We start from the raw sequence: 11692 nt of genomic DNA, 5'->3' as shown, positions 1-11692 counted from the left end.
AACCAACTTCCAAGGGAAGTGGTGCTGGCTCCTGCCCTGGGGGTCTTTAAGACAAGGCTAGATGAACACCTTGCTGGGGTCGTTTGACCCCAGTACTCTTTCCTGCCATGGCAGCAGGTCGGACTTGATGATTTGCTCAGGTCCCTTCCAACCCTACTAACTATGAAACTATTTGAGAGCGTATAACAACCACAATGTGTGCTGTGCCACTTTCAAGATGTACAATGATATAACAACACATTGTAGGTTTATCAACATCAAACCACCTCATACAAATCCTTTACATCCTTTTTATACAAGAAAGTAACATCTCTTCTTCACTGCAAAAGACTGAATAGTATAATTGAACAAGGGTAGTAATAGCTTCACTATTTCTAAAGACTTTAGGTTATTTATGGTTTTTGTACCATGTATAACAGATAAGCCTTTTGACAGACACTCAGTTACAAAAACGTATGCTGACAGGGTTGCATTTGTGTGTTTTCTCTGCAGACAATCTAAAGTCTTTCTCCAGAGGGGCCCTGACAGAATAGGAAGTGCTTACAAGAAAGCCATCTACGTACAATACACCGATACCTCATTTAACAAAACAGTAGAGAAACCTGCCTGGCTGGGGTTAATTGGCCCCATTATTAAGGCAGAAGTTGGAGATTCTGTTATTGTCCACTTGAAAAACTTTGCTTCCCGGTCCTACACTCTTCATCCACACGGTGTGAAATACACTAAAGAAAATGAAGGTAAGTTTCAGTTCACTGTAGTCAGAATTGTATCAGCATTTTGAACCTTCCTATTAACTCAGTAGAATTTCTCATCTGAATGAAGACTGTTCAAGTAACTAAGGATAATGGGGATTTAAGAGGGGACTTAAGTCAAATGAAGGTAGGATCCAATTAAGAACATGCAACTGTTTTCAAAGACTAAAACATTAAATTAATTGGAACTCTTCTGACACATAAAGAGACAATTTTAATCAACACTTCTCAGCAAACAAGACTAATGAGAAGCAATGTTGATAAGGTAACCAAAATAAGGATCTTTTCAAATGAAAAAAAAGTGACGGTTATAATTTCTAGTGTGTGAACACTAAATGAAAACCTATTTAAATTAAAATATAAAATACAATGTGAATTGTACTTTAAAATGTAGAGGTATTTTAGTACAGTCAACACATTTCTAGAAGTTACCACATATTAAATAAATTCGTAGGGTATAATGCTGCAACATTTACCAAGGTACTGCAGTAAGGTGCCCATTAAATTGGCGATGGGTTTGCTACAAATGCCTTAAGTAGGTTAACTTTGGGGAATCACAAACTGAGCCATCTGGGCAGATGCATAGCTGGGGTAAATTTCCACAGCCCCACTGAAGCTAATGGAACTATGACAGTTTTCACCTGCAAAAATCTACCTCAGTCTCTCTTCCAGTTAGTTAATTGAAGGTAGGCAACTGTTGAGTCCCTGGATTATGGTGTATGCACAAGAGGCCTAGTCAGATGCCTGATGAATCCGCTTGTGGCTGACAAGCCCAATTAAAGAGCAACACAGCTTATTACAAGGTTCTGAGATTCATGTTTGTCTGAGTTGGACTCCACACTTATAGCACACTGCTTGCTTCTGTCTTGCTTTGCTTCCATCCTCTGGATCAGAGCAGCTTCATTTTGTGCCAGATGTTCCCTCCAGATCAGCCAGGTTCTGCATGCTCCTCCCAGCTTTCTATGCTGATGTTGAACAATCATGATGTTGCATTATTTTTGCACATCATGGTACCAACATAGTGGACAACCCCATTTTCTAGAGCCGTCTCAAATCTCACTTTACAAAATATTCTTGGGGATACAGTCTGCTCCAGCACCTCGGGGTTTGGCATTTTGTCTTCCTGTTTTATTTTCAGGGTCATATGTAGGCATCTCATGTGAAAGCTGTTCAGTCTCTTGATATGCTTAGCATATGTGGTCCACATTTTGAACCATAAAACAGGGATGACAACACACAAGTCTCGTAGGTTTGGTCACCTTAGTTGATAGTTTGCTGTTATTCCATGGATGTTTCTGTAATAGCTCAGAAATTCTTAGTTTCTTTTCCAGTTCTGCTATTTCAGTCTGTAGGTCATGATTCCTGCTGACTGTAGAACCTAAGTAACAAAACCTGTTGATGCCACCAAGATTTACCCTCTAGAGTGATATCAGGTATTGGTTCCTCCACCTCTTGATACATGATCACAGTTTTCTTGAGGCTAATTTTCAACCTGAAGCTCTTGCATGACTCAGAAAATCTGCCCAAGAGATTTTGTGGAAAGATTCCCTGTGGGCAATCAAGACTGCATCATCCTCAAACAGGAAATCTCTCAGAACCAGCTCTTTCACCTTGGTTTTTGCTTTAAATCTTGCAATAATGAACAAGCCTACGTCTAGTCTGGTTCCAAGATAAATGTCATCATTGCTGTCCTTGAATGCATGAAGGAGCAGAAATGAGAAGAGCACAAAGGCTAAGACACACCCCTGTCTCACCCCATTCCTGATGTCAAAGGCATTTATGATTCTTTGTTTTCATACACTACTGTTGCCTTCATACCTTAATGTGATAAGCGAATGATGTTCAGCAGTTTAGAGGGACAACCCAGTTTCTTCAGAACAGTAAAAAGGCCCTGCCTGCTGACCATATCAAAGGCCTTTGTCAGATAGATAAAGATGATGCACAGGGGTACTCATTTTTCTCTACGCTTCTCTTGCAGCTGCTTTAGCAAAAATATCATCTCAATGATCTGGAATCATAAAATCATAGGGCTGGAAGGGACCCCAAAGGATTATCAGGTCCAGCCCCCGCTTGAGCAAACGAGACATCTGGGCTCAGGTGAGCTCAGCCAGGTGACCGTCCACTCTTCTCTGCAGACCTCTAGGGTAGATGATTGCACCACCTCTGGGGGAGCTTGTTCCATAGTCTGGATACCCTAGTTGTGAAGAAGTTTTTCCTAACGTTCTACCTTCCAGGAGTTTGTGGCTGTTGTTTCTAGTTTCCCGCCAGGGTGCCCTGGTGAACAGTTGTTCACCAAGCCCCTGATGTATGCCTCTGATATAGCAGTAAGTAAGTATATCAGGTCCCCTCTCAGCCTTCTTTTCTTTAGGCTGAAGAGTCCAAGATGCCTCAGCCTCTCCTCGTATGACTTGCCATGCAAGTCCCTGATCATACGGGTGGCCCTTCTCTGGACCTTCTTGAGCTTTAGCATGTCCTTGTTGAAGTGTGGCACCCAGAACTGGATGCAATACTTCAGCTGCACCAATGTTGAGTAAAGCCGGAGAAGCAACTTTGGTTTTACTGGAGATGCAGTGATGGTGGAGTGTACTAAGCAAAAACTGCATTGGACTTTCAGGATAGCTTCTTTCACCCAGATATTCCAGCCCAGGGAGCATAATGCAAGTGACAGCTTTTCAAATGATGTTAAACAGGGACATACCTCTATAGCTGTCACAGTCACTTCTACCCACCTTGTTTTTGTATAATTATACAAATCAAACATCTTTGAAATCTTGCGCTACTGCTTCCTGTTTCCAACAGAGCAGTATAACTTCATGGAGCTTCCGAAGTACTTCGTTTTTGGCACATCTGTAGATTTCAGCAAGCAAGTAGTGGTTGCTAGATGTCTTGTTCCCAGGGATCCATTTAATGGTTTTCTGCAAATTGTCTAATGTAGATGCAATGTCCAGCTCCATCATATGTTCAGACTGTGGTAATCCTTCAAAGTCTTCGTATTTGATTTCAGTCTCACTGGAGTACAGAGTTCCATACTGTTCAATCCAATGCTCAAGTTGTTTTTATTTATTAGTGATGACATTTCCATTTAAGTCTTTCAGTGGAGCTGTTTTCTTCTTGCCTGGACCAGTTGCTTGTACATCCCATTGATATCACTTGCATCAGCTGCTTTCTGAGTATCATCACAGTTTCAGCCAAAAATCTTGGGCACACCTCCTAAACCTGCTTTTGCACTTCTCTTTGAGCATTTCTCAAATTTTCCAGAGTTAGTTAGTGAATGACTTTATAAATGAGATAATGTTTGGAAAGTACATTAGTGACTGAAGATATAGAAATGCTCACCACAAACAAAGCCAATTGTTAGAGTTAGCGATGCATTGCATCCAGAAAATACAGCAAACCCTGGTTAAATTTCCTTATAGGTCATACACTCTATGGTGTAATTTGCTATTGTTCAGATTCCCCACCAGTACCTCTCTCTCCTTTCCCCCAGTAGACCCCTACTGGAAGTTGGTCACAGCTGGATAATTCATTTGTATTCCCCTTGGAGTGATAGATACTTGGTCCTTAAATCTGGCTTCCTCCTTAGAAAGCTCTTTCTAAAATGCATTACGTTAATGATGACACTGTAGAAGATGACAGCTAGATTCTACTTGCTTGCTTAATTTGAGTAGTCCTGGAGAAGTCTGATTTGCTTCAGTGGAGTTATACAAACAGCAAGGACTACTCAACAGGAGCAGGATTTAGCTAGAATCTGGCCCAAGATAGCTTTTTCTTAAGGCTTATTAGTGTAAAGATGTGGGAAGCTATTAGTGAACATGACATTATCATGCAGTTCTTTTAAACATATTAACCAGCCATTCAGCCATAACTTCAAGACTTGTTGAAATTTCACACTACAGCTGATGTGTGTGAAATATTGATATATCCCATAGGACAACAGCAAGTTATGCAGCAATATGAGCAGTAGAAATGGAAGCAAAGTGATCTTGTTTCAGATGTTGCTTTTCTACTTGAGGTAAAGTTGTCAGGGGACCAAACAAATATGAATTTTAGAATACCTGCATTGATATATATGCAACAAACATTAAACAATAGTTGAGTAATTCTTTTTCTAAGACTTGAATATATTGCCTTCCTGATAAATTTGGGAACAATCTCTGGTCCCGCTGACATCAACAGTAATCCCTCTCTTTTTGAAGCTGGTGAGTTTTTGGCCCTAAACAACAAATGAGAAAGATCTACCCATCTGCTGTTTCAAAAAGCATTTCTTTGCAAATTCAAAGAGTTGGTCTGTGTTGCTGCTGCAGTTGGTTAACTTCAAGAAATGACAGATGTCCAATATCAATGTCTTATGTTTCATATATATTCTTTATCCTGCCAAGTCTAAGATATCTGTTAGTTGTAAGGTGCACATAACACCACTAGTTGCCTATCATTCTTTGCTAAATCATGAGTGAAATGCATTCATATGGACTGCTTTGCATCATACCTTTCCCAGGTGCTTTTTATCCAGACAACACCAAAGATTTGCTAAAAAAAGATGATGCTGTGAAGCCTGGAGAACAGTATACTTATCAATGGGATGTGACAGAAGATCATGGTCCAGCTGAAGGAGATGATAATTGTATTACTAGGATTTATCACTCACATATAGATGCCCCAAAGGATGTTGCCTCTGGGCTTGTTGGACCTCTGATAACATGCAAGAAAGGTAAATGGTAGAAGACCTATAAAGCAAGGAAATGGAGAACTGAAATTCTACTCTTGTTTTCCTGAGTTAGATTACTGCTGCTTAGTGCAGTCACTAGCTTTTAAATAGTGTCCATGATCTCCTTACAGTTAGCTGCCTTGCATAGGTATGAATGTTTATACCTGGATTAGCATGTATGATTTGTAAAGCACTGTGGTGTAATCAAACACTTTTATGTTACATTTAATATAAGTACACAGTAATCAGCAACTCATATGTTATTTTCATTTTGTTCAACAAAATATGGTGAAAGATGTTTCCTGTAGTATTAATCTATATTAATCTAATCTGGGTTCACTCTATAGGATGAAAAATCTAAGCGGCATATAGGCAAACCACATAAAATTCAAAAGGTAACCAACAAAATCAACCTGAATGACTCTTAGATATAATATTGCAGAAAAGGAGGATTCCTCCAGCCAAAGTCTATGAAAATGGTGCTCTTTATTGCAGGCACACTGGATGGGGGAAGCGATAATCAAATTGATGCTGAATTTATCGTTATGTTCTCTGTGATGGATGAAAATCTCAGCTGGTATCTGGATGACAATATCAAGACATATTGTTCTGAACCTGCCAGAGTTGACAAGGAAAATGAAGACTTTCAGGAGAGTAATAAAATGCACTGTAAGAGAACTTTTTAGAGTTGCTTATCACTCCTGTATCACATTAACATTCCTGTTTGTCCCTGATGTCATGGGTGTCTGGTGCCTCATGAGTTGGGGGGGGTCACATGCTGACACAGGTCAGCAATCGGGGGAAGGGGATCCCCTGCAGTTGATCTCACTCACCGTAAAACAGCCACGCCATTCCCACGGCCACTTCTGGAAGCAGTGCAGCCGCTTCTGCTGGCAGCCCTGCTCCCCGGCTGGTGCTCACAGGGGGAGCACTGGTGTTCCCGCCTGTCCCCCTGCCTGCTGATTAAAGAGGGAGCATGGCCTGACAGGGTGGGCACCAGTGCTCTCAGGGGGTGCACGGGCACTCCCTACATGTCACCCCTGACTGATGTTTTATTACAGTGTTTTACTTTTTGAGAATTTATTTAAAAGCAGATTTCAAGTAAGGGTTTAGGGCCTCTTCCTGTTCTCACTGAAGTCAACTGAAAGTTTTGCTAATGACTTCAGGTGAGAGCTGGGTCAGGCCAGAGTTTATTAATATAAGAAATAAAAGGATGTGTGTTTGGTAGAACTGCAGAACTGGAGAAAAATCAAAACCATACAATTATGGACACAAAGTATGTAGAGGTAACGACTGACCAAAGAGCCTAAAATTGCAACCAAGTCTGTGCATAGCCTCTGTACATAGATTTTTTTCTTTTGATCGCTGTGCTATGTTCTCCCAGACTAACAAAACAGTCTGCACTGTACAGTGTCAGCACATAGGATATCCCTTAATCTAGTATCAAGCATATAAATCACAGAAAAGACTACTGCCCAAAAGAACTAGCTGTAAAAAAAAAATCAAATATGGGTTCGGTTCAGATTTTGGAAAATGTTAGCCTACTTTCAAGCTCAGATATAGAATTGTGCTACAGCTTGTTTCATAATTAAAAATCACTCCTCTGTTTTATATGGTTATCAGAATAGCCAGTTTCTGCACAGAAATCTACGAACTACATGATGGCAATATGTTATGCTTCTTTTTATCTTTTAGCAATCAATGGATACATGTATGGGTACCTTCCCAGTCTCACCATGTGTGCAGGAGACAGGGTGAAGTGGCATCTTTTTGGCATGGGTAATGAAGCTGATATCCACTCAGCTTATTTCCATGGACAGATATTGACAGAGAAGAATCACCATATTGACTCTGTGAGCCTCTTCCCTGCTACATTTGTTGATGCTCTCATGATACCAAAAAACCCTGGAGAATGGATGCTTAGCTGCCAGGTCAATGACCATATAGAAGGTGAGAAACAAGTCACTATGTCTAAAAACATCTTCTGGGCCCTGAAGGAACACCGAAGAATAGCTAAAACACTTCTGTTATTTGGCCTGCCATAGTGATGTTACAAAACAACTTTAAAAACCCATATAAACAAAAGAAGCAGATACAAGACCCTAACCAGATTTTGAACTAGTTGTGCCTGAACATAGTCCTTACTGCAGGGGTTGGCAACCTTTAAGGAGTCACAAGCCAAAATAAGGCAGCTGAGTCTGAAAGTTTGCCACCACTTGTGACCTGGGTGCTGCCCTGGTCTGCTGCCTACCCAGCCCTCCCTGCTCTGTGCCAACAGCTGCTATGTGGCCCCCTACTACTGCAATTGCTTCCCATTACCCTTTGCATCCAATTCCTATCACTCCAACTATGACCAGCTACAAATTCAGTGGCAGGAGAAACAGCAGATGCAGCAAGAAGCACAAGAAAAGAGAGACAGCTGGGGAGACAGCAGGCAGCACTGCACTGGTTCAAGTGCAGAGAAATACTATTGCCCTGCTCTCTACCTGCTGCAGAATAGTCTTGGCTCCACCAGCTGGATGTAGCTTCTTGGTGGGCTGGATCTGGCCCACAGGTCACAGGTTCCTGACCCCTGCCTGATAGAGTTTGCCTTTGTAGGTGCTGAATATATTATTACAGATGTACTTTATACAATAGTGAAGATGACACACAGCAATCTCCACTTCTTTTCTACTTAAGACCTGGTCTACATTTAAAAGTTTGCTGTTATGTATGTTAGGAGTGGCAGGAGAAATCCTATATCTAATCAGCACTGCAATAAGCCAACAATTGTTATATTGGCACAAACATCCTTTTGCTTAAATAGCTTATTTTATTTAGAGCACTGGATGAATTATGTCTCTTCTAAAAGAATTTGCCAGGCTAGCCCAACCCTTTCTAGGGTAGGCAAAGCTTAATAATTTCACAGATGAATTACTGATCAGTCTGAGTGAAAGCAGAGCCAGCCTAATAGCATGGGGCCTAGACAGTCTGGAGGCTTTTTTCACTTCCTCCAAATCTAATTTGGCATTGAAATACGAATTGTATCTTCACAACAAAACATCTTTTTTACTCCTGCTGTTCCTATCAGCCTCCAACATGTATAATGCATACCACATCCTAACTAGTGGCCTGGGTGTTATTTTGGGTAGTTTGTTTTAGTCTTTGATCTGTGCATCTTGCAGATCATCTATTTTTTCCATGAAAAAAACCTGGCAGTAACAGGTGAAAGAAAACAAAACCAGTCTTCCCCCTGTGGTTTTATCTTTTTTCTCTCTCTTTTGCGTGCTTGTATGTGTTCAGGTGGCATGCAGGCCATTTTTGAAGTAAAAGACTGTAAAAAACCCACAAGTGATCAGAATGAGTCTACAAACATAAGACATTACTACATCGCTGCTGAGGAAATTATCTGGAACTATGGCCCAACTGCAATAAATCATTTTACAGGACAAGAATTAGCTACTGATGGGTAAATATCTTGTATCTTGAAAGTAAGGAGCTATTGAGTATTGGCCTGAAAGTGAACAAAAAGTATTTGCTAAGTGGAAGTGTTCAGAAATACTAAATACATGTATAGAAATGAGGTGTCCTTGCTTTTTAAGTAGAATTCCTTGTTGTTTTCAGCACTGCTTTAACGCTACAAGATATAATCCACAGCAGTTATGCCTGTTATTTTGTTGGGGCCTTTCTGTTAAGTTTCATTGTAGCATTAGTAATTATACTAGAATGAAGAAATGTTTGTGCATGGTAGAACAACATTCTGGGTCCCTTGAAGAATAAAGAGTGATGATTGACCCAGGCAGGTTAAAGAGCTAAGAATCAGGGAACAGATTTTCAGCTAGCATAAATTGTCTTAGCTCCAATGAAGTCAGCAAACAGTACTGACCAGCTGAGGTTTGTCATTTTTATATTTAAATATCTAACATCTGGGCAAGGCATTGTGTTACTCTCTTTATTTACACAAGATGCTACATAATTAATTATTTCAATTAACTGTTTTCAAAATGCTGCAAGATGCTTGAATTAAAATACAATGAAAATTGCAAAGTAAATCTGTATAGGTTTAACTCTCTTAAACTGTGACTTATTTATGGTTTTTATATTTGTTTCATATGTGACCCATAATAAAACATTTTCAGAAAATGGAATAAAAGCACCGACGAGAAATCATTTATGGTGGGTCTCCTAATGTACTGTATATAAGGGCAACAGTGCAGGATTTTTTGAAAGAATAAGAAAAACTTTGTGGAAACTTAAATTTTGGGACTGCAGGTTCCTTCTGCATCTCCCTGATATTGCTGTATCTGACTCTAAAATGAGCTCAGGGATAGACCAGCGAGCTGAGACCCAGGAGACTTCTGCCATCAGCCCACTGAGTGACTTTTGGCAGGTCCTTCACTGAAGAGCTCAGTTTCCACCTCTTAACATGGAGATGACATACTAGCAACTTTTGTAAAGCACTGCATGATCTACTGATGAACAATGCTATAGGGGAGCTAGATGCTATTATTCAAAATGTCTATTTCTATCACAATTTCATCCACACAGAGAGTCTCAGACTTTTTTTGAGCAAGGTGACAAAAGAATTGGTGGCTCTTACAAGAAAGCAGTTTACAATGAATACACAGACAACACCTTCACAAAGCGTAAAAATAGACTCCCTGAGGAGGAACATCTTGGACTTCTAGGTAAGACTGTTTCAGACCGTTTAAAGTCAAAGTCCTGTAAGAGTTTGTCCCATTTGTTAATTTTTTGGATGTATTTGGTGGAGTTTATCAGTTCACTGCCTTCCTATGGGAAACAGAGTGGAAATGTTCTGGTATTGAAAGGGCCATGTCAATGTGTTGTATGAGCCAGTGAAGAAGTGGTATTTGGGATCTGCTACTGGTAAAGGGCAAAAGAGAATGAGATGGAGGAGGATAAGTAGTGGCTATAGTGAAAAGGGTGGGGCAGCAAGGAGAAAGCTCTGGAGCTGGTGTTTGTGCTCCAGCAATGAAGCTTTTTAGCTAACAGACAGGGAAGGGGGTGGAAGTAGAGGATGCAGCCTGGCACTGAATGGGTCATGACTAGTGGAAAATGAATGATAAAGGGTTGTATATGTTGTGCCTAGGGAAAAAAACAAATTGCACCTTCTGGGAGGAAAAAAGAGTCCAAAGCAATTGTTTCCTATTTCTTCCAGCTGCAGAGTGTCACTTCCTACAGCTGCTTCCACAACCTTTCTAGACACTGCATCCAACTTCCCAGCCTTTCCCAGTAGCCTCAGAGTGCCCTCTCCACAATCTTCCCTTTACCTTAGCTTCTCCTTTAAGGAGTGCTGGAGTCCAGCTGCCCCTACTGGACTTCACTGAAGAGGCACTGCTGCAAGCCTCCTGCCCTGTTCTGCTGTAACACTACTTTTACCTCGTTCAGGTGATAAAGTATGTTTTGTCAGAAGACACAAGGAAAAAAGCAGGATCTGTTACTATGAACCCTATGCCAACTATTTTTATTTTATGCTCCACTTCAATCAACACACTGTGGTTATTAACACCTTTACTCTTTATTAGGACCAGTCATCAGAGCAGAAGTGGGTGACATCATCAAAGTGACCTTCCGCAACAATGGCAGCCACCCATTCAGCATCCAGTCCCATGGTGTGACTTACAGCAAACAAAATGAGGGAGCATTCTACAATACCATCTCTGGAGGTGATTTTGGAGGCTAGGAGATGTCTACCATCTCCGATGGAGAATAATGAATCATAGAAAATTAGGGTTGAAAGGGACCTCAGGAGGTCATCTAGTCCAACCCCCTGCTCAAAGCAGGACCATCCCCAAATAGATCATCCCAGCTTTGTGTAGCTGGGTCTTAAAAACCTCCAAGGATGGAGAGTCTATAACCTCCCTAGGTAACCTTGTCCAGTGTTTTACTACCCTCCTGGGGAGAAAGTTCTTCCTAATTTAACCTAAACTTCCCTTGCTGCAACTTGAGACCATTGCTTCTTGTTCTGCTTTCTGCCACCACTGAGAACCGTTCAGCTCCATCCTCTTTAGAGCCACTTTTCAGATAGTTGAAGGCTGCTATTAAATTCCCCCTCTTCTCCAGACTAAATAATCCCAGTTCCCTCAGCCTCTTCTCATAAGTCATCATGTGTCCCAGGCCTCTAGCCATTTTTGTTGCCCTCTGCTGAACTGTCTCCAGTTTATCCACATGTTTTCTGTAGTGGGGGGCCCAAAACTGGACACAATACTCCACATGTAGCCTCACCAGTGCTGAA

The 11692-nt window shown here is 41.0% G+C and overlaps 1 protein-coding gene across 1 annotated transcript in view; it reads left to right on the top strand.

Annotated features, from left to right (window-relative positions):
* Positions 1-11692, top strand: part of CP (ceruloplasmin) — a 38827-nt gene that overhangs the window by 11098 nt on the left and 16037 nt on the right. The window contains exons 2-8 of the mRNA XM_019532566.1: positions 493-737; positions 5248-5460; positions 5953-6126; positions 7153-7407; positions 8740-8905; positions 9985-10124; positions 10983-11123. Coding sequence (XP_019388111.1) covers positions 493-737; positions 5248-5460; positions 5953-6126; positions 7153-7407; positions 8740-8905; positions 9985-10124; positions 10983-11123 — 1334 coding nt within the window. The remainder of the gene's footprint in view (positions 1-492; positions 738-5247; positions 5461-5952; positions 6127-7152; positions 7408-8739; positions 8906-9984; positions 10125-10982; positions 11124-11692) is intronic.

This window comes from Crocodylus porosus, unplaced genomic scaffold, assembly GCF_001723895.1.
Source record: "Crocodylus porosus isolate Cpor-Errol unplaced genomic scaffold, CroPor_comp1, whole genome shotgun sequence".
NCBI classification, from domain to species: Eukaryota; Metazoa; Chordata; order Crocodylia; family Crocodylidae; genus Crocodylus; species Crocodylus porosus.
Note: the sequence above shows the minus strand (reverse complement) of the source record. Positions and strands in the feature narration are given on the sequence as shown.